General features: G+C 27.4%; 2 protein-coding genes across 2 annotated transcripts; both read left to right on the top strand.

The window, feature by feature from the left end:
* The first annotated feature begins 311 nt into the window (after nt 1-311).
* On the top strand, nt 312-3410 carry LOC111036136 (tetratricopeptide repeat protein 19 homolog, mitochondrial-like). Its single transcript, XM_022318043.1, has 3 exons — nt 312-919; nt 1625-1887; nt 2735-3410. The coding sequence occupies exons 1-3, from the start codon at nt 734-736 to the stop codon at nt 3246-3248; spliced, it is 963 nt and encodes a 320-aa protein (XP_022173735.1). The 5' UTR covers nt 312-733; the 3' UTR covers nt 3249-3410.
* Nucleotides 3411-17193: 13783 nt separating this feature from the next.
* On the top strand, nt 17194-22928 carry LOC111036139 (transcriptional adapter 3-A-like). The gene is made up of 3 exons (XM_022318048.1): nt 17194-17609; nt 17705-17819; nt 21065-22928. The coding sequence occupies exon 3, from the start codon at nt 21111-21113 to the stop codon at nt 22563-22565; it is 1455 nt and encodes a 484-aa protein (XP_022173740.1). The 5' UTR covers nt 17194-17609; nt 17705-17819; nt 21065-21110; the 3' UTR covers nt 22566-22928.
* Nucleotides 22929-23746: the final 818 nt, after the last annotated feature.

The following is a 23746-nucleotide window of genomic DNA, read 5'->3' as shown; positions in this document are numbered from 1 at the left end:
ATAATATTATTATAATATTATTTATTTCTTAGCGTTTATGGTTTCTATGAAACAGACACATTTATTAAATATAATGATGGATAACAGTGGCAGAGCGAACTTTTTGAGTTTTTGGAGCAAATTGTACATTTTTAATATTTTTTCTACCAACCACCCCCTTTATTATTACATCAAAATGATAATTTACAATGTTGAAGCTATGAAGCAATTGCGTCAAATAGTATTTTATTCCCCCTCCACTGAAGGATAATATTTGATGAAGTGTGTGTTTACATTGGAATATGATTTAAATTGTATACTTCATATTATGAGAACTACGTCTTTAACACGAATTAAGACCAAATTATAAATATTATATTACATTATTTTGCCTTTTTTATATGGGTTAAATAAATTCTCATAGATCGCACCAGCTACGAATAAAGTAAAGTCGAAACAATCACTGGCCGTGCCACACACATACCAGCCACATCGATCGGTGTCCAGTCCAGTAAATTTTAGTCCATAACAATAATGCCGATAGCTGATAAAATAAATTGTTTATTGATAAGGAACGGTGTAACATCTGCGTAAATCTAATATCTCCTGCCGAAGTCAGTTTAATACATGAGTATATTTGACAGAAATTATTAATAACAAATAAGTACCTATTAGAAAATGAAAATCTGTAATTTAATGTCAAGCTTTTGACTTTAAGCCTTTTTTTAATTTTTTTTAAATAAAAACTTTAATTATGTCTCTTTTATTCAATGCTGGACAAAGAGTACTAACTTCTATAAGATACGTTTTGTCAAATCGTACAAATGCAGCAAAAACCATTATCTTTGGATTTTCAATCCTTGGTTTCATTGGATTTGAAGATAGTGAAACAGATAGTCAAGTAATCGATATAATTGAAAAAGGACTATTGTATTTAAAAGTAAGTAAACTTTTAACTTATTTAGTATATTTTATAGTATTTTCCTTTTTTTATCATGTGCCAATGTATACTACGGTTGATTAATTATTAATATAAAAATTCAAAAGTAAATAAATAATAATAAAATTAGGTGCTTATTCACAAAATATTTACTTTACAATGTTATAAGTATAATTATGTTAATTATGTCCCCACATAGTTGCTGCATGAAGTGAAGTTAATTGGATCACTGACTAGTAACTTCCACTAATCATTATGTGTCTCGCACAAAAATTGGTAATAAGTAATAACAATAGCATATCATAAAAAGGATATCACAATTATGATCGATTCTTGCACCTTATTCTTAACTTATGAAATGTATATAAATGCTTTAATGAGGGTATATTTTATCCACATTTACTCACATTTAACTGAATTTATTATGCCTACATACTGAATAACTAAAAATGTCAGCACTGGAAATTACTACAGTTAGTTCTTACCGATGATATAATTTGTCAATAGTATAAAATGTACATGAGCAATATTTTATCGCTTACAAATTTCTCTCTTGAACTTGGGTTACCCTCTTAGATACTTATCTATGCTCTGGGGTGTCTAGTATTCACTGTTTAACACTTTTGTAAGCACACAAAAATAAATAAATAACTATTTTGAAAACTAATAAATAATAATGTTTTAATATTGTTATGTATATTTTAGAATGATGATTATAATGCTTTTGAAAAAACATTACATAAGGCTCTCAAAATGGCCAATGATTTAAAAAATGTTGCTGGTATTACACATGTATATGATGTATTAGCAAATGGAGCATTTATGAATAAAGAATATGAAAAGGCGAAACATCTATTTATCAAAGTTATTAATCGGTTACTTGAGCAAGGAGGTCAATATTATGATCTTAATGTTCTATACACAAGTCTTAAGATTTCTAAAATTCATGAACTTCAAAAAGATTACAAGTAATTATTATATTATATTATTACATATATATTGCATTTTTTGTTTAATATTCCAAATGAAAGTACAAGTATCAATTTATTTATAATAAGCTTAATTGAATTTAGAAGTTATAGAATAGTAAAAAATATTTCATTGCTTGATAATTTATAAGTATAAATAGTAGGAGTTGTATCGTTCACACAAAGTCTCCTCTGCTGTCGGTTAAACAGGAAATAAAAAAAAAAGAAAACTATGTATAAATAATGAGTTGCTTATAAATTAATCTTTTTAATGGTCTATTAAAATTGTATGGACCAATCATGTTTAAATTAGGTAATGTATAAATAAATAATGTTCAAGGTGCTAATAGCTCTCTAGTTAAAATATTCAACAATTGATTCCGTAAATGTTAAGTAATTGTTTATATTAGACGCATAACCTACTTATATAATTGAATGCCACAGAACAACCAAAAGTATAATAAAAATAAAAGTGATATTTATGTAAAGTAGACATTTTTTTGTATTTTTTGACGGTTAAATGTAATAAAATTATATAAATAAACAAATGTTCATAAATATTTTAAATTTGCTTATGCATATTTAAATACTATACATTACTGTAACTAAGATTCCTCACTTTTTAATCATCGTTTTCAATCTTTTATGATTATGATGATTATGTATTGAGTGATGGTAGGTTGTACATGTTGTGTTTTTGAACTCAGTTGAGTCACTCACATTGGTATATTATACATTATACAAAATTCTAATGAGTTATAGTATAGTTATAATATTATTTATTTACTTATAGTAAATTAATTATTAATGTTTCTATTTTTAATATTATGATGTAAATTTGTTTCAGAAATTCTGAAAATGGTTATATATATTGTTCACAACATTTGGAAGACAAGATTAAAATGCATCCTGAAAACAAAGATGTTTTAGGTTTATATGCTTTGACATTCGACGCATTTGGTCGTTATTTAATGAACCGAGGACAATTTAAACATGCAATTTCTTATTTTAGAAAGGCATATAAAGCTAGTGTCAAGTTAAATGGAGAAATTTTTAAAATGAATGTAATTTTGTTGAATGAACTGGCAACCTTATGCTATGTTCAAGGAAAGTCAAATAAAGCAATTCAATACTTAAGAAAGGCAGAAGAAATTGGGCGACGTCTTCCTGGGATGGACAATTTTTCTATGATATACATAAATCTTGGTCACATCTACTTAGAACAAGGACTGTTAAAAGAAGCAGAAAAAAATTGTATGGAAGGAATGAAAAATGCTACAAGACATAATTATAACGAAGGCAAAAAAGAAGCAGAAATTTGTTTAGCTGAAATAAAAGATGCTATGAAGTGTAAGATTTAGTGAATTTATTTTTGTTTTATAGACCAATTTTTTAATAAGTACTTTATTTCTTTAAATCTTTAATTTTATTTTATTACTACAATTTGCTTAATTTTCTGTTGTATGTATGTTAAAATGGAGTTTTTGTGTACAGGAATAAAATTCTTAAGTTATACTTCTTAATTATTATTATTATTCATACTGGCTGATATTGAATTTCTGAATACGGTTTCTTTTTGGGTTATTTTAAGTTTAAGTGTGTTGTCATTAATTTTAAAGCATAGGAGTAATTTCCCTGATAGGTACTATAATGTAAAATATTAGTTTTAAATTATGTATTGTATCTATAAATACATTATCCATTTATAAAAGTAACATTTAACTACCAAAATTTCAACTTAATTTTTGAAACATATCTGCATATTGCTTAGTTTTATAAATAAGACACTGTGCTTTAATCTTAATTGCTTTAAAAATGTATGAGCATAATTAATATTATTCAAATTAAATAATTATAAGCCATTACATTTATTTGGAAAACTATTTAAAATAATTTTATTTTTGAAATAATACATTTTTATAAGAAATAATTTTAAAAGAATAATCTAATAATAACAATTGAATTCGCTCTTGGTTTTTGTATGAATGATTTGTGGATTCTAATGACTCAAAATAAACTACTTTATGCATAGAAAATATTATGATTTATTCCAAAGTAAAATACTTTAAAAATTATTAACCCTTCAATTTTTTTCGATTTTTTTTATCAGTTCAAATTTTTTAAACTAATTTATGATTGGTCTTATGATCTTGTAGTTTTGGCATATCAGTTCTGAAATCTTACGTAAGGATATATGGAGGTCTAGTTTTATTTAACCTTGTCAAAAGAGCTTCCAAAGAATTTAATGCCTGCCTCTTGTTGGTGTACAAACTCCAGTACCAGTGAGTGTAGAACAAATTACTGCTCCCCAATCAGGTAATGTGTAGTCAGGGTTGGGCAGTATCTTTGATACAATTGTATCTTGTATCTTATATCTTGTACAATTATATGAAGTATCGAGTATTTCTTAAAATAATTGTATCAAAAGATACTCTATACATTAATGCAATACTTTGAAAAATTAATTTTTAATGATTATTTTCATTCTTCCTCGCAGTAGTAGTAGTACATACCAATCATGACTGTTTCACTATGATTTGGTATATGTGTAAAAGGAGCGGAAATTTTAAATTTAGGTATACCATAATTTAATTGCAGTATTAATTAAATACGTAGTTACTAGTTACAGGTAATTTTTTGAAATCTGTAGCCTACAACTTTTATCAAATTATTTTTTTTACTTATTTATTTATTTTAGGTATTTAATAGCAGCTTGTGCTCTTCATGTTTTCCCAAAAATACTTAACCAGAAATAAATTATCAGACGTCACTTTTGAAAAATTACCTAGTATCTTTAAAATGGAACAAGACGTTATATTATATTATATTGTACTAAATACATTATACAATTATTAGTTTTCCAGACGTTATGTACAATATAAATTAAATTCAACCCTGACTAGTGACTGTTATAATACAATACACATTTTATCATATAAAATGTATAACCTATATATAACCTGCTAAAACTATCGGTATAGAACATAAATATAAATCAATACCAAGTAATTAGTTTGATAATTAGTAGTATTATACGCTATAGTTTTAAAATAATCAGTATTTACGGTTTTTATCAATATAATTATAATATAAGATTTAATATAATATTATGATACTAGTTTAATAATTACGTTATAACTTTTTGCCTATTTAGTTTATGAGTTATGACTATCTAAATAATTACGTACATGAATTATAATTAATTGTGTAGTAGAATATTATCATAAAGTTATTAAATATGTGGTCGTGGTCTATATTAACTAATTGATATATATATATACCTAATTGTGTATAAATAACATTTAAAAAAAAAACTTGTGACTAATTTTATTTCGAGTATCTAAATACTTAAAATATAAGTATCGAGCATCTAGTACCTCGACATTGATTTTTGAGTATCTTGCCCACCTCTTTGTGTAGTTCACCAAATGAATTGTTTAAATAACTAACAAGTGGTCTTAGTTTAATATACTGATCACAATAATTAGGGTTAGCTCTTGGTAACATTTTCATAGTTGTTGAAATGTAAAACTGCCCTAATTGCTTCAAACTTTTTTTGACTTAAAACATTGCGTTTAGGTGCAAAACCAAGATGTTTTCTCCACACTTTGCACGATGTCGCATATATGTAACAATCTAATAATGATCAATATATCAATAATACTTTATAGTCAGTCAATACAATTATTAAAATAGTAAAATACATAGGTACTTACTGTGAATAAAATTTTTTTTGCCATTTAAATTTGTTGAAAAACATTTTTAAAACGATCGATTACTTCGCCGATGTCAATGATATTGTTAGGTCCAAGTGAAAATCTGGAAGTTTTTAATCTGAACGGTACATATCTGGAATTTAATAATTAAAAATCCATAAAATTCTGGACGGTGCAAATCTGGACGGTACATATCTGGAATTTTATAATTAAAAGTCCATACAATTCTGGAACGTTATAGCCTAGACCAGCGTTTCTTAAACTTTTTTATCCGTGGAACCCTTTTTTATGTGCACTTTCACCGTGGACCCCCAACTTTTTTTAGCTTTTTTTTATTGAGCTCTTAAAAATAAACTATTACAGCTCGACAATTAGAACCGCTGCATTGTTTCAATACTTTCAATGCGTCATTTTATGTAAGGAATATTTGCAATAAAAGTTATAATTATGTGTCAACATTTAAAATTTTGAATAAAAACCACAAGTTTCGGGGAATCCTGAAGTGACCTCCGCGGAACCCTGGGGTTCCACGGAACACAGTTTAAGAAACGCTGGCCTAGACTGTACTGAAATGCGAGTCTGGGCAGTGGGTATTAACGGTTTAATAAGTTAAAGTTAAGTTACTTTTAACTAAGTTAATTAACAAATTAATTAGTAGCTTATAACCTAACGAGTTGCATTTTATCCTATGTTATTCAGTAAATTATGAGTTAATTAATTTTATTTTCACGTTAGATTATTTTTTTCCTAAGCCGCAGATTTAAAATTAGTTCAATTTTATAAAAAAAAATCTGAAATAATAAACATGTTAATTAGTAAAAAAATAAAGTTTACTTTTAACTTTAAACTTAACTTACATTTTCTATATTGACTTAACTTAAGGAGTTAAAAAAAATAGTTAACTTGCCCAAAGTTGCATATAAATTGCATAAATTTATATGGAATGTACATCAGGGCGATATTAATCTGGACAGTGACGCACCCGGACAAAAAAAAGAAAATATCCCTAGACTTACTATGCAACACCACTACAAGTAGGTAACCGTCCTGATTTCAAAATTGTATATTCCAGATTTATACATTCCAAGTTACGCTCACCCATCACTAATGTGATTTTGAATTACTCGGTAAAATACTAAAATCAATACTCTGCTGTCATTCAATTAAAATAATAGATAGTAGGTAAAACCGATAAAATGTTCCACATATATAATGATGTAATATCATAGCCAGCAAAACGAAAAAAAAATTTTTTTAAATTAATTATACCATCGACAACATGGGCCTACAGTGCAATAATTATAAATTACAGAAATTACAGAAATTACAGAAAAAAAGATTAAATTATATTTAAAATAAATACATTTTTTTATACAACAAACAATTGTTTTAATAAAATTAATATTAATATGAGACATCAACTATTAGTTTTATAATTTTAGTTCAAATAATATTTATCTATTTATCTATTAATTAAATCTTTATTTGTATTCATTAACTATTATTACCCTGCCATTATTTTGGATTTGTTTTGCTAATTAAGACGTATTAGTAACTAATGTGTAAGTAATTAGTATACTGTTATGAATTATTATGATATATAAGTATAGGTATATCAGTATTACACTGTTTTAATTTATAATGTGGTTCCATACCTGTTTGGCTGTCTATATTTTATTTTATATCATATAAAACTTTGAAGCTATACAACTAAGTAGGTAGTTAAGATTATACTATACTAATAATAATTATTAAGACCTGGAACTTTAAATAGCTATCCTCGTTTTTTACGTATAAGACCTTATTTGTTTTATTTCTTCACTCATCCGGAGACCGGACTCTATTATAAATTAATAGGCAATTACTCTCCTGCTTCTGGCCTGCTATAATATGAATATATAATTCATATTATGTCGTATTGGAACTTTTGAACTTTTCTCGTTTACCAAACACCTTTTTTTAAATTGATAATATTTTGAACTTTGCAATTTTTAAGTACCTAGAACAAGTACCTACTCCAAACGGCTCAGGTCATCAAACCCAGGAGGGTCAAAATAGTCTACCAACCTAAAGCTAAGAGGGCTAGAACACTATTGAACATAAAAAGTCTTTTTTTCGGGACAAGATTGAGCAAATTCTTCGGCGTATCAAAGGTAACCAAAATACCAAAGAAAACCTACACGATCGAGCATAAAAATCTCTGCAACGTTGCCATTTTTAATTTTTAATTATATTATGAAAAAATATTAATTTAAATAATTATAATAATACAAAATATAACCTGTCAAAAATAACATGATTTCATAGTCACTAAAATAGTAACATTTTTTAAATTTGTTTTATAATAAATAATAATGATAATAATAATAGTAATAATGATAATAATTCAAAATACGGTATGAATTAAAAAATATATAGTATAAAGATCTGTCTGATAATAATAATAATAATAAAATATTATTCATACTTTCTGATTATTTAAATTGATATACCTTGGTATCTGTTTCCAAGTTGGCTTAAATATATCAATAGAGGTGCCGTATATTTTCGACTTAAATATTGGTTTAAAGCTTTTATATTAAATTCTATTTTTTTAATGTCTGTAGTGGATTGTAATCTTAAAAGCTTATGTTGAATTGAATTATTCCCTAGTCAACGTTTCTGTTTGGGTTTCAAGCAATATCCTAACGATTTCATGGACATGAAGGAGAGGCTATTTTTTTCACTATTATCATTACTCAAACCATTTTGTTGAATACTTCTATTCCACGACTGAGTTCAATGAAGCAGACATCCGTATGGATCTTTATGTGAGGGTCAAACAGTTCAAATACAAAATGAATAGCTTTCTCGAAATCTATCACAACATCGGAAGGTGAATGGTGATATAGTAATATTGTTCCTGAAATTAAATTCACAAAACGATTTTAAGCAATTAGTGTATGATACTGTATGATATTGTACTTTTATGGGAAAGTAAACATATAACGAGTGGTACATAATAGCCGTTGATAAAACCTTCTATTGTAAACATTTATGTAAATTATTTTATGCAGTATGAAAATGTACCATCAATGTACAACTACTTTGATAATGCAAGAACTTTTAAATTAGAAATGCAACTGAAAACAAAGTCCTGTGAGGGGGGGGGGTTCTGACCACCACACCACCCCTTGTAGACGACCTTGTACTAATAGAAAAGAACTGCAGTGTATGACAACAGCATTACGAGCGGCGTATAACATGTGTTAGTGATGTAACCTGTCTTATTATTACAATAATCTAAATATCCAGTGTCAATGTCCAATGACCTACCCGGAAATGTCCGATGGGGGCCCGATTACAAGTAGTCGTATTTTATACCAAATATAAGTTTCCCGATTGCGTCCCAACACACAATGGTTCACAAAATAATTAATAAAATAAAGTTCTATAAACATATATTTTTATTAAAATGTATCATAAATAGTATATGATACACACAAAAGTCAATATTGTCAAATAATTGTTTACAATAAAAAAAGATATAAAATATAATTAATGCCAATAATTAAAAAAAAATAGTGAAATAGTAAATAAATTAATAAATTATATATAGAGTTGAATGTTAGTGTTAGATTTTTAGAACTTATTATTTTTGCAAAATCAAAATCTGATATTTCTATGTTTTTCTCTGTTTTTCTATGTTTCTATCTTTTTTAATTTGGGTTTGCATACATTTTTTTTTAAATTTATATTTATGTATTACTATTATTTATTTGTCCTTTTCGCTTAACATTCAGTACATTTTCATAATTTATAAGAAGAACCAGACAACACTAACTTAATAAGCAATAATATATAACTGTGCAGATTTCAACCTTGCAATCTTACGGTTAATCTACTTCTTTATCATTATTGGAAATTACCACGCCGAATATTGGTGACCTTGTGCAACGTGAATAAGATAATTATATTTATACCAAAATACGTATCGGACGCTATCGGGATATTTATTTAGTTTTGATAACCACTGAAAATCGTATTTCCTACCTACTACGAATTGGGATATATGAAAAGGTAAAGAGATTACTTTGGGTCACTATCGGGGGGAGCTCAGCCTCGGTGCAGCACGATGAAATATTGAGGGGGGCTCAAATAGTTGGTAGCAAACAAACCAGTGAGGGCTTCGCCCCCACACCCCCAACACTTTTTTTATATTTAATAACTCATTCAAATAATTAAAAATTCTCATTATTATACCTACTAACTAGAATACTCACAAAAAAGGAAAATAAATAAAATACAATAGCCATTTTTAACTTAATTGTATTAACCTATTACACTTTTTTTCAAATATATTTAAAATAGTGTCATTTAGTTACGATTTAGTTTTATCTTTTTCAATGTATAAGATTGATAGTTCATTAAATTTTTTTGTTGTATTGATGTCCTTAACCAAGTCTTAATTTTCCTCATAACAGAAAAACTTCTTTCGCATGTAGCAGAACTAATTGGCAGTGTTAAAGCTAGTTGGAGCATTTTACAAAAATTAGGAAAGACTTGATGTGAAATATTCTTTTTAATATCTTCAATATCGCCTATTTCAGGTTCAACTAGGTAGTTCTTAGCAACCATCATTTCTGACTTTAGACTTTGTTGACAATTATTCAAAACCTGTAAATCCTATAGAGTAAACATTTTATTTATAATTTTTTATACTAATTTAGTACCTACTGAATATTTATAAAATAATATACAAAATACCTTATAATGATCAATGAACTGAGTACTTCCATCATAATTTAGTTTAATAAATTCATCAACACCAACAGCAAAGGACAAGTTTTCATTGGAAAACCGTTTTTTTAAATTTACAATTACAGAGTCAATTACTTTAAAATAATCTTTAGCTAAAATAGTTTTTATATCCACTGCCTCAGAAGTAGATGTACCTAGTATGACGTTTAGCGTTTAGCATGTTTATGTGTGATACTAGTCCTTATTAATTATTAAATATAGTTTTTGGATCCAAAAAAAAACAAATTTACTTATAAATTTGATGTAAAATTCTTATTTTTTACAGTTTAGGTATTTATTTAATAATAATAATAATAAATTATCCCTAAAACATTCTGTAATCTGTATAAAAGTATGTTTTTGTTTCTTAAATTTTTAGGGAGGCTTGAACTTCAATTATTTATTTTTTTTTGGGTGGGGGGGCTAAGTACCCGTAAGCCCCCCCCTCCTATCTCCGCCAATGAGCCAACACGATTGGGCTCGATCAATTAGCACTGTCGCGCCCGTTTTACCTTTTTTACCTGCATAAAATGCAACACGATTGCATTCCAATTTATATATATATATATGTCCCGTATTTTATGTATATGTCTTATATATATTCTAACAATTTTCTAGTTCACAATTTAAAAATACAGTCGGACTTGGTTTTCCTTGGACTAAATATTTTTTTTTTTTACATTTATTTACATATTATTATTGGTATTAAAACAAAAAAAGTGACTCGACATTTTTAACCAAGTTAACAATTTAATTTTGTTGTCAGTCCTAACCCTGTAAAATTGAAAGGAAAATTATTTTTATATAGTTTACTGGAAAATTGTTAGAATATATATATATAAGACATATATACATAATATACGGGACATATATATATATATTGGAACGCAATCATGTTGCATTTTATGCAGGTAAAAAAGGTAAAACGGGCGAAACAGTGCTAATTGATCGAGCGCAATAGTGTTGCCTTTTTTGAATGTAAAAAGGTAAGCCGGGCGCAATCGTGTTACACCCGCTCAGCTTTCCACACCCCAAAGATCATGGATCGATTTTTTCAATGGGCCTCATAATAAACAGCCTTGGATCACGTAAAGAAAAATATTGCTTACAAATTACGTAGGTGCTAGTAAATTGTTTGATAAATGTTTTGTGGAGACTATACTTCCTATAAAGACTTATTAACAAGGTAAACAAATAAAATAATACGAGACCATAAAAGTAGAAACGGAGGGACCCCAACTGCGTTCGTTGACTAGCGGGCCATTGTCAGGCCGACACTGCATATATCTGTTCATTTTATTGTACTAGTACTACCCCGCACTATCATACACATGAGTAAACGAGTAAAGGACGACCTCCCTATTGTTGTTACCCTAATTCTATGCTGCAGGCACGCTTTTGAAAGCCCGTATTATAGTTTATCTTATGAGGTTATAAATCAATCAAATCTTTTATTTCGGGCTTCGGGTTTCGACTGCTAGATATATCCGAGTGTTCAAACACCGAAGTAAAAAATTTTAAAAACTGATTTCCTGTTTATATTTAAATATAAAATCCTAACTCGAATGCGCAACATTTTTTTTAGACAAAACACGCTTAGAAGTTAGAACGTACAATAGTTACATTTTTATAAAAAAACTACAAGAACCAAAACAATGGGATATTCCTTAGGTACTCATTTATTTTACTTTTAAAACTGGTTTTAAATAACTTACTGTCATATTTTAAATAAATCTGTACTGAGTAAAAATATTCAGAAAAAATATTATTATTTTATTTGATAAACAAAACAAACAATCATTAAAAATCAGAATGTTTACACTATTCTTCTTGCTAAAAACTAGTGTACTTGCTTTAGCCCAATCCCATTTAGAAGATAAATCAAAAAAATATTAAACAAAATGTTAGTTACATTTTGCAAAATCAACAATTAGGATATATGTAAGTATGTAACAAAAGATTGATTATTTTATGACGACTTAAAATTTAAATAGGCTTTCTTTTAAAGTTGTATGAAGCTTAAATCTACATATCTATTATGAATATTAAATATTAATATACAAATATGTACTTACAAATTTCACGATTAATTAATTTAATAACAGCAACAAAAGTCAAAACTCAACCAGTCGACGGACATAAGTTGACTAAAATGTTTAAAATAGGTGGAAATAGGGACAAAGAAACAAATACATCTAATACCAAGACAAAACTGGTTTTAAAATTTTATTCTGCACATAAATGCATTTTTGATGTTTTTTTTGATTTTAGGACACATTTTTTTCTTTTTATAATTTTTGATACATATTTTTGTTAATTATATAATATTTTGGTAAATAGTTATTAGTTTGGTAATACAGTCGAATCCGCTTAATAAAGACACCGGTTAATATGGACAACCGTTTAATAGGGACAATTCTTCAATTACGAAAACAAATGTATACTTCAATACTTGTAGGGTAAACGTTCACCGCTTATCTGGGCCACGAATTCGGATAATTGGGACATTTTTATCGAGTATATTAATATTAATAGATCAGTAGTTCGAAAATCGCGACCGACTCGCGTAATCATTTATTAGATTAAATTTTATCTTATTGTATGTTCACATGTGATGTATGTTAAATGTTATTTGGTGCATCAGTCGTGTTTGTCGCGTGTATTAACGATGTAAAATACAATGTGCATTATAAACAAATACATATGTGTATATTTGTACTTTATATTAATTATATATGAATGTATTTTTATGTATGTGTATATATTTTTATAAATAACCAAGTTATAATACCGTGTTTTTCTTTTTGTAATGTAATAAAAAATTTAAATAAAGTCAATAATAAAACCTTTTTTTAAAAATGTATATGTATGTTCATTTTTGTATTTCGGATTATTGGAACAACCGCTTTATTGGGACAAAATAATATGCAACCGATTTGTCCCAATAAAGCGGATTCGACTGTAGTACAAAAAAAATCATACAAAAATAATTAATTTCCAAATAATAACAATTACAAACAATGGTTTCATATTACTTTTTTTGGGGGATTAAATTTATTTTTCATTTTTACCATAATATTATATAAGAGTTTCCTAGAAGCACTTGAGGTTGGTCTGCCAGATTTATTTTCAGTTTTTTATTTTTAGGTAGATAATTATCATGGCACAAAATATGACCGATAAGTGGCCATATACATTTTACAGACACAACTCCCAGGTGCCCGATATAAATCATACGAACATTTCACATTCAGTGTGTTTCAAAATGATAGACAACGCGTTCTGTTTGTGGTTCATTTTATTTTTGTAGTTATCCAACGAGTAAACGTTTCTTTAAGACTAAAACTTTATTTTTTATTTACATGGCCATCATATTATAACATTAAATTAAATTATGAAGGTACCTAATTGTTAGGTATTATTATTTTAGGTATTTTTTAAGCTATTATTATTTTTAAATTAATCACTAGAAAAAAAGGAAAAATTGCAGCTTTGCTCCCACATGATTTTTTCAATTTTTTATGAAACATGTATTTCAATGGGTTAAGAATGATGGCGTATAAGACAATTTGTGCAATCCAATGTTTTTAAAGTTTTATACTTATATTTATCCTTATAAAGTATACGATTTTACGTTTTTAAGCGTGCGCAAACGCTATACTTAACTGCCGCGCACACGTCTACAAGGAATTTTTCATTTTTAATTTTTTTTTTTAATTATACACAGTAACTGTTATACATAATACTAGATCAGGCACGCACCCAGAATTTTTGCTTGGGGGGGGGGCTTAATAATTTTTCTTTTTCCATTACACACAAGTGCACAATTAAAACTAATTTTTAAATATAACCACTTTTGTTTATTATTATCATATGTTATATTATTATGTATTTAATATTTATATAATTATATTTATAACTAAATATTATGACAAATGAATTTAAAATTTAAGTTTCCTGGGTCCTTTTCAGAAAGAATTTTTAATACTTCGGATTCTTTAATTTGTATTTCTCGATGTATGTGGAGATTTGCCAGACCAATTAAACGTGACTGTCCCATTGTGTTCCGGAGATAGGTTTTAATTCGCCGTAGTGTGGAAAACGACCTCTCAGCCGTACTTGTACTTACTGGTAACGTTGCAAATATTTTCAAAAGTATAAATACTGATTCAAATATTTTAATATCACATAAATTTAAACTATCAATTGCGTTTAGTGGTAAATTATAACTACAGTTTTTAAATTTTTCATACCACAATTCGAATTTGGCCTTAGCAACAGAAAAACTAATTTGTTGCATATCTTTTTCGTAAAAGTCAAAAAGATTTTTAAACTTGAAATTTGTTCATCTGTTGGATTACGTAAGGTTGGTAAAAGACATTTATAACTTTTTAAGAGATTTTCATGTATTAAAAATCAATCAGAAAGACTATTAAGAAATGAATCGACCCATGGAATAAAAATTGAACGTCTATAGTATTCTTCAATATTTTCAGATGGTGTATTACATCGCTTAGTTTGGTGTTTTGTTAGTCTAGGTATAGACATAGTCAAGTCTAAATTAGAGGCAACTTCTTATGCTTCTAAAAATAATTGTTTAAATTCATTGTCGGCATTACTTCTAAGTCGTCGGAGAATAGACACTATTATATGTGTATCTAACATAATAACAAAATTTTAAAATAAAACATTATCATTTATCATTGATATACTATATTTTCTATAATAATGTGTAATTTAATGAAAAAAAAATTTTTGGGGGGGGGGGCTTAAGCCCCAAAGCCCCCCCTCCCCCTTGGGTGCGTCACTATACTAGATAACGTATTCTGTAGGTAATGAATAATCACATTAAGCGATGATGTATACCTCTAAAACCCTCACGTTCAAATGATTTTACTTAGGTTTCAAAGTAAAAAACAGTGCTAACAATTAAATAATTAATATAGGGACTCCCTCCGACTACTGACTCAGATCACCTGCTCAAAAATAACCAAACAGGTAATTTGAACTTACCCGTATACCTAACCAGTAAAAGAAGAAAAGTAGTCACTCCCTAGTCCTCCCTACGACCAAACCTGGGCTGTTCACCATTAAAATAAATAAAATATGTATTGCTGCGCGGCACTAAAGAACAGCGTCTTAAGCATGCATAAAAACGTAAAATCGCAAACTTCAGAAGGATATAACTTCCATAATAATGATAAAAGAAAAATTTTTTTAGGATCATTATCCTTACTCATTAAAATACATATGTTTTAAAAAAAAACATCGAAATAATAACACGGGAGTTGAACAGCAATAATTAAACAGAAAAAATGTTAGTGCATATTTTCATTGCATATTATAGGGTGTATAAGTGCATAAGTGCATGCATATTATTTTGGTGATTTTTAGAGCTATAAGTTGTGTACCCCACAATTACACCCATATATTTAAATGACAGTTATTTAATAAATGTATTATTAGGCACTAAAAATTGTTTTTTTTTAATACAAGAGCATACCGGCATGTAAAATAAAAATGTATTATGGAGGATTTCGACTGTTCCTAAAAATATTAAGCACCTTCTAGCTTCTTCCCCCCAAGATGAAGTCCCAGTTACGTGGCTGCTATGTTGCTGTCATCCACTCAACGCAAACATATTTTATTTTATAGAAACATGTGTCTGTAGTCTGTTTCGGCAGCGTCTGTAGACTTCCGGTCAGATTAGTATGATACACGACTGAAGAATATAAGGTAAATGGACGTTTATCCGCATCCTCCAAATTGTTTTCGGTGAAGTAGGGACATCTTCCTCCGATACATTTTTAAAGTTTATTATATAATAACATTTTTTTATATGTATTATTTAATCATTATTTTTTTTTCGTCTTATGTCTAATTTTGCCAAAAGACAGAAATCCAACTTTTTTTAAATTTATTAGTTCTTATTTATATAGAAAATCTTTTAGATATTATATTTTTATTTAATATTTTTTTAAACTTTAATTTTTATTCTGTTAAATGTATATTATGTGTTATAATACTTGTTTTAAACATGACTCATTATTTCAATATCAATTTTTATTGTTTCAAGTAGAAAATTACCAAAATATATATTTTTAATTAATTTTATTTATGAAGATATTTAGAAATGTATTCTGTGTTAAGGCCAAAAATTAGACGATATCTAGGTTTAAAACATATGCATATTAAATAATCAAAAAATGTACTGAAACACTGAAAACAGCCGGGGGAAAATATCAGCGATTCGAATTTTGTTAATATGCCAGTAAAATAATATAGCCTATGAGTATGAAGTGCCGTCATAACAAATATATAAAAAAAGTTACGTTTTGGCACCCTCGTCAACATGACTAAAAACATTATGTATGTAATGCGTTTCTATATATTCAGTAAATATGTAACAACAAGGTCTGTCCATAAAATATAGATAGCAAATAATAACATATCGGGCCTGTCGTCGTGCAGCATTTTAGACAACAATGTATTGCGTATGTACCTCTGTAGTTCTATTAGAAATCCACTAGGAGCGGTACCAGCACTTTAATTTTTAGTATTTTAGATAAGAATTCTCGTACGCTACTATCGAACTTTTCGCGGCATACTCATAGATAATAAAGAGATGGATAGGGAGTTTATCATGCATTCTTGTAGTACTATCAGTTTGAAGGTATATTGGGTAAATATTAATCGTGCGCGAACCTACAGTATTTTAACTAACTTAAAAACTCTAATTATATTATATTGGGTTTAATCATTATGATTCTATCCTATTTTAAAATATTTATGTGCATCGACGATTTTATTTGAAGTTTGAACATAACCTCAAATAATAATTCGTGTAAGAAAGAGAACATTTTTAAAGATGTTTTCTCTCTCCCACAAAAAAGAACGCAACCCCGCACATTGTTAATATAGCCATAACCTAACCTATCCATATATTTATTGGTATAGTCGGCGTCGATCCATTTTATCTCGACTCCTACCATCGTGTTACTTGTTTTCGGTTATTTTTTTACTACTCGTTGTCGCCGTATATAATATATTAGTGTGTCACTCACTGTCACTGTGTCCTTCGTATGGTTGCTTAATAGTTTATCCTCTGGAAGATTACATATCCGCCACAGATTCCATCGTCCTGACGCACCGACGCACCGACGCGGTTCAATCAAGTCGTTAGTTTTGAACTGCCAGAACTATTTTGTTCAATCGTCTACTGTTCAAGTAAGTTTGCAATACGCATTAATGTAACAATTGCTATTTACTTAAGTTGTCAGTGTGTCCTTCGCATGGTAGCTTAATAGTTTATCTTCTTGAAGGTTACATTTCCGCTGCAGAGCCTATCACCCTGACGCACCGACACACCGACGCGGATCAATCAAGTCGCTAGTTTTGAAGTGCCAGAACCATTTTGTTAAATTGTCTGCTGTTCAAGTAAGTTTGCAATCCGCATTAATATAACAATTGCTATTTACTTAAGTTGTCAGTGTATACGAATCGTGCGCGCAGTCGAGATATCCAACCGACGGATTGGTGCGGTGGATTGCCTCCTTCCAACGGGAGTTGGGCTTTTTATTTTTTGTGTAGGTTCCTAGGTGTAACTATTTTTAAAATAATACAATTTTTAAATACCTGAGCATAATTAAAAACGAATCATTATTAGGTACTGACTTAGTGTTAATAAAATAACTCATGGCTTATTTTAATCGCCTACACCCAGGGGTATTTGAGCTTTATCAGTAACATATGGCACTTATTTTAGTGCTTTATTTTTCAAATAATTATAACAACTAAAATATAATATTTATGTTTATCAAATAGTTGTGATGGTAAATATCAAATTTATCATCAGTGGTTAAAGTTCACACGGCTTGTTGGTGCTAATTATATTCTTCAGTCTGACCTCCCTCCTAAGTTCATCAAAACTTATTGCTGTCTGGTACTACCTTTTTGCTCATTAATCAATAAATTATTTTACTAGAAAGAACATTGTGTAAGAATAAAGTTAAACATTTATTTAAAACTATAAAGTACTAGTTTAGTATCTATTGTGCTTTCAATGTTCTAATCATTTGTTATTAAATTTATAGTTAGTTTTATTGTCACATAAAGTTAATATTTTTCCTAAGACCAAAAGTTTAAAATATATTCTATTTTGTATAGTTAATTTTATTTTAAAAAATTAATAATAATCAGAAATATCAAATTGTACTTATAAAATTGTAATAAGTAATAATGGTTATAAATTTATAATATTGAATATTCACTAAATATTTTATAGATATTATAAACAGAAAAGTATAATTGCATTATTCAGGAAAGAAAATTATAACTATTTACTCAGTATCCCATACATGTTTCATTGTTTCACTTGTTATTATATTTCTATTAATTCATAGAATTACTGCTGAATTGAATATAATTTGATATTATATAATATGTAGGTAATAATTCATATTATAATAATGATTAATTATAATTTATAATTTAGTTGTGGACCTTTAGGTAAACAAATACATACAATTAGTTGAATATCATCATTGATTAAACTATTAAAGTATTTAAGGACTTTTAAACTATAAAGTATAAATGTAGTTTGATGATTAGAATATAAAAATATGAGAGATAAATGGCAGGCATTAACTAAACCTTTACCAACTATATTCATACCTATAATATGTACTTCTAAGATATTTTTACAAAATAGATATTACAGAACATTAATTTTTAGATTACTACTAACCAACCTATAAGCTATTTTTAATTTGATTGTTATTTGTGTTTATTGTGACATTAAACATTTACCACACAAAATAAATAAAATTATTTATTTATATTATGTTTATTTTTATGTTACATTTTTTGTATGTAGATTTAATCTTAATAGTTAATTATTAAATAATACAATGTGTATTTAAATAAATACAACTTGTGTAATTTAATATATCTATAACCATATATAGTACTATTTAATTTCATATAAAGTATCATAACCCGAAAAAGAAATATTTTATTGGCCAGTTTACAATCTTAAAAACTCATTAAGTTGAATTTTTTTGTAAAACCTTGATAGTTCCAAAATCCTAATAAGTTATAAATTTGCATTTCTTTTAGATTTCTTATTGAGGTTACACTGCATAAACAGAATGACATTTTCAAGTGCATTGTTTGATTGTAATTCAAAATTTAATGGAAGGTTTCTCTTCAATTATATAGCCATTTTTTAAATATTATAAATACAAATGGACACATTTTTTTCATTGACATTTAAGTTCAATTTAAATTAAATTACATATTTCAATGAAAAATAAAGGTTTTAGGTTAGTTATTTTGTTATAAATCAAAAAAAAACTTCTGGGGCCTTGAACATTTTTTTGTACATTGTTACATTTTATATACATATTGGTAATGTCATTTTAAAACATTTAGATGCATTTTAAGCTATTGCTTATTTATTGCACAAACCTATTCACATCTTTTTAATGTAAAGCAGTACATATTGACTTAAAAGTTAATATAAATCATAAATTATATAAATATAGGTAATTACCTATATTATAATTAAAAATTAATACAACTTATAATAAAATAAATTAATGCAGTGTTCTTATTAAATATTAAATCAACCTAGCATAATACTAATGATAAAATAGATTAGGTACTTTAATGGTAATATAAGTATATTATAAATATATTGAATCTCCTAGTGAATAAAATAAGTTTGATTCATGTATTTTTTTCAAGTTATTATCTGAAACACAACTTAAAACACTTCAAGGGGCAAAAAAAGAATTTGAGTGATTGAGACTCTACTGTATATAGTAATTTATAAAATTAAATATAAAATTAAGGAATACAAAAGGATTAAGTAAGAACTATATTAGGAATAGCAGAAAGATTTTTCATTATTAGTGTAAGAGGAAAAAAATGTGTACATATGTAATATAGGTACTAGTCTAACAATCCTTCTTTGTTTAGGATTGTTTTTAATTTGTGATATATATAACATATTATACAGAGACTTACTCAATGAAACCTACTGTACTAGTGTACAGCAGAATATGTATAATTATTTAAAAATTGAAACAAATATTTGTGGGGATAACTATGACACAATTTGTGTAAAAAAAACTAAACTTTTAAGTTATAATTAAAATTAAATTATGCATCACACTTAAAATGTATTTTTTGACATTTTCACAAACAAAAAAAACATCAATGTTATTCTCAAATCATAAGTTTTAAATATATCTACTATCTACCTTCATTTCTGTTATCTTAAGAAGACTTCATACCCGCATGTTTTGGTTCCGTCTTTCAACTCAGCAGATCACGTTTAGCTCCATAAGTATTTTAAGATATACAAACAATTTACAATTTTAAAATACTTTTAACTCGCTTCAAAATTAAAATATAATGAAAAGCTCACGAGGTTGTCTAAATAATAAACTTACCTTAAAATTTTAGGAAAGGTTAATTCATTCAAATTTTTAAACTAACGGATCTAAACGTGATCTGCCTAAATTACAATTTACTATGTTATGCACTTCTAAGATGGAGAAAACACATGCGTGTATAACGTCATCTTTACAGTAGAACATAATTATTTTGTTGTTTGTTAATTGTATGATTAAGACAATGTCAAATTAAAATTAATAGATCATTGTAATAATCAACAGGCCTGATCACAGTCAACTACAATTTTATAAAAACAAAACAAAAGCAATGTCTTCAAAGAAACCCTCTCAACATAGTGGAGAACCAAGTGGCATTAGAAGATCAGCAAGGAAAAGATGTCCAAAACGACATCAAACATTATCACCTAATCTGCCAAAAACCAATAATGTCAAAGCTGGTAGTAAATCTGCCAAAGTTCATACAGTCATTGATGAAAGAGTACTTTCATTACCTAGGTTAAACCCCACTCAAATTAAACCGGATTCAGCAATCTGGTATGTAGTAAATCATGAAGACAATTATGAAATTGAAGATATAATCACAAATGAGGTATTTGATAACATACAATGGGAATGTGAATCAATGTTAGCAGATGTAATTCTACGCAAAAGACAAATAAAAACTGTTACTAATTTGATTTCTTCTGTGCAAGAAGTTGATTCACAAAATAATGTAGAAAACACTGGTAAACTACCTATGATTTTACCTAAAGTTGCTGGAGAATTATCTCATGATGATACATTTTCTTCAAATAATGTTGAAAATGAAGACCTACCCCCTGAAAATGAAGACCTACCCCCTGAAAATGAAGACCAACCCCCTGAAAATGAAGACCTACCTCCTGATCAAAGCGAATCGTCAAAAAAATTTTGGAGTCTAGTTGAACCTTATCTTGCTGAAGTAAATAAAGAATCCCTCAACTGGTTAGAAGATTTGGTAATGTCTTATGACTCTGAACCCGATATAATACCACCTTTAGGTGAACACTATACAAAATGCTGGGTACGGGAAGAAATGCAAAATCAACAAGCTTCAAGCTCCTCTCGTCAGCCAAATATGAAAACTCCACTAGCTGAACGAGTATCCCCTGATGTGGTAGAACTAATTACTAGAGTTAATAACGCTGCCCGCGGTCGTAATGAATCAACACCAATATACCAAAAAGTTATTGCAGCTCTTTTAGAACATTCAAATATGTCACAAAAGGAAATAGATAAAGATAGTGAAATTGATAGTGATGCTGAAGACAAACTAGAAGAAATGAGCAATGTTTGTGAAGAATTTTATGAAGAACAAAATATTATAAAACAACTGGAGACATTAGGATTGATTGGTAAACAAATCAAGCAATTAACATCATCTTCAAGTTTACCTCATTCCTCATCACAGGATGCTGATGAGGATGATGAAATTTTAAAAGAGTTAATGCAGTGTGAAGCTGCGTTAAGTAATATACGAGAACTGAACAAAAACCAATTGACTGGATTATTAGAAAAATGCTATGAAGATCTTTCTCAGCAAAAGATAAAAAAAAAACTCAAAAAACTGGATGATCAGATTTTAAACTTAAAAAAACAAGGCAAGTCGCGAAAAAAATCTAGGAAGACTGCACTAATGAGACATCTATTAGATAAACGCTGTGATTACATAAAGCGGTTGCAATCGTGTAATATAAGTTCTATTAACAGCGATGATTCTGAATTAAGTGATGAAGATGTGTAGAGTGATGCATGTATTATTATATCTGATGATTATGTAGTTGTATCCAACAATGAGTAATTTGTTATTTTATTTAATATGAGGCCGTAGACATTAAAATTTATGTATCACTACATATGTATACATTATAAAGGAAGGTTACTCTTATTTTTCATTTGATATATTATTTTCATGCCTCTTAAATATTTTAGATGATTTTTTTTTTCAGCTAGTGGCATACACATTTGTTTGTGTCATCTATTTGGTATATTTATTTAAAGATATGTCTGTTTATTTATTGACTTAATGTTTTTATGTTAAGACCTTACAAATTAATCCTATTTAGCATTTTTATTTTAACCAACTTTTGTTTATAAAACACAGTAATTGTTATTATGTCTGTTTTTTTTTATAATTTTGCTTAAATATTTAAGCCATAAAATAAAATACAATATGAGAACATTATATATTTTGTTAATCATTATATTTTAATACATCGTTTTTATATTGTATACAAAAATTAACAACAAAAAGATTTTAGAATAAGTTGAAAACTTTGAAAATTGTAATTTTTTTTATAAACTAATTTGTTTTTATTAATTATTTTACATAATAGGATTATGTACACATTTTTTTAAATAGAAGTGCCTCACTAATAGGGCTGGAAGTTGAATGATTTTTATAAAATTTGTAATTTTTTTTTACATGTTTTTGCTGTTTCAGATAATTCAATAAAAGTGAATAACTTCCATATTTTTTTTTATAATAAATTAGCTTTTTCTTCAAGTAAAAACTAAAATGCTAATAATTACCTTAAAAATCGAAAAAGGTATAAAGTTGAAAAGATTTTTATAAAATTATCAACACGGTAAACTTGCAGGTCAATAGCAAATATATATTTACAAGTAAAAAAAATAAATTTATCTATATTTTAACTAAATTAAAAAAATATATATATAATTGATGAAGTAACTTTCTTTCTATATTATAGTTTTAAGATTAAAAAAAATTATTAAAATTTAAATATATTTTTGACTATTAACTAATAAAATTTGGTTCATTATCAGCCTACTGATGCTTTTCTTTTTTTTTATCAAATAAACTATTATGTTTCAAATGTTGATACTATTCTTAAATTATTAATTACAGAGGCATGATTGTATCAGGATGACAGGATTCATAACTAATAAGTAATAACTAATTAT

Source organism: Myzus persicae, unplaced genomic scaffold (genome assembly GCF_001856785.1).
Source record: "Myzus persicae strain clone G006 unplaced genomic scaffold, MPER_G0061.0, whole genome shotgun sequence".
In the NCBI taxonomy this organism is placed as follows: domain Eukaryota; kingdom Metazoa; phylum Arthropoda; class Insecta; order Hemiptera; family Aphididae; genus Myzus; species Myzus persicae.
The sequence above is the reverse complement of the archived record's forward strand: the minus strand, read 5'-3'. Positions and strand labels throughout refer to the sequence as shown.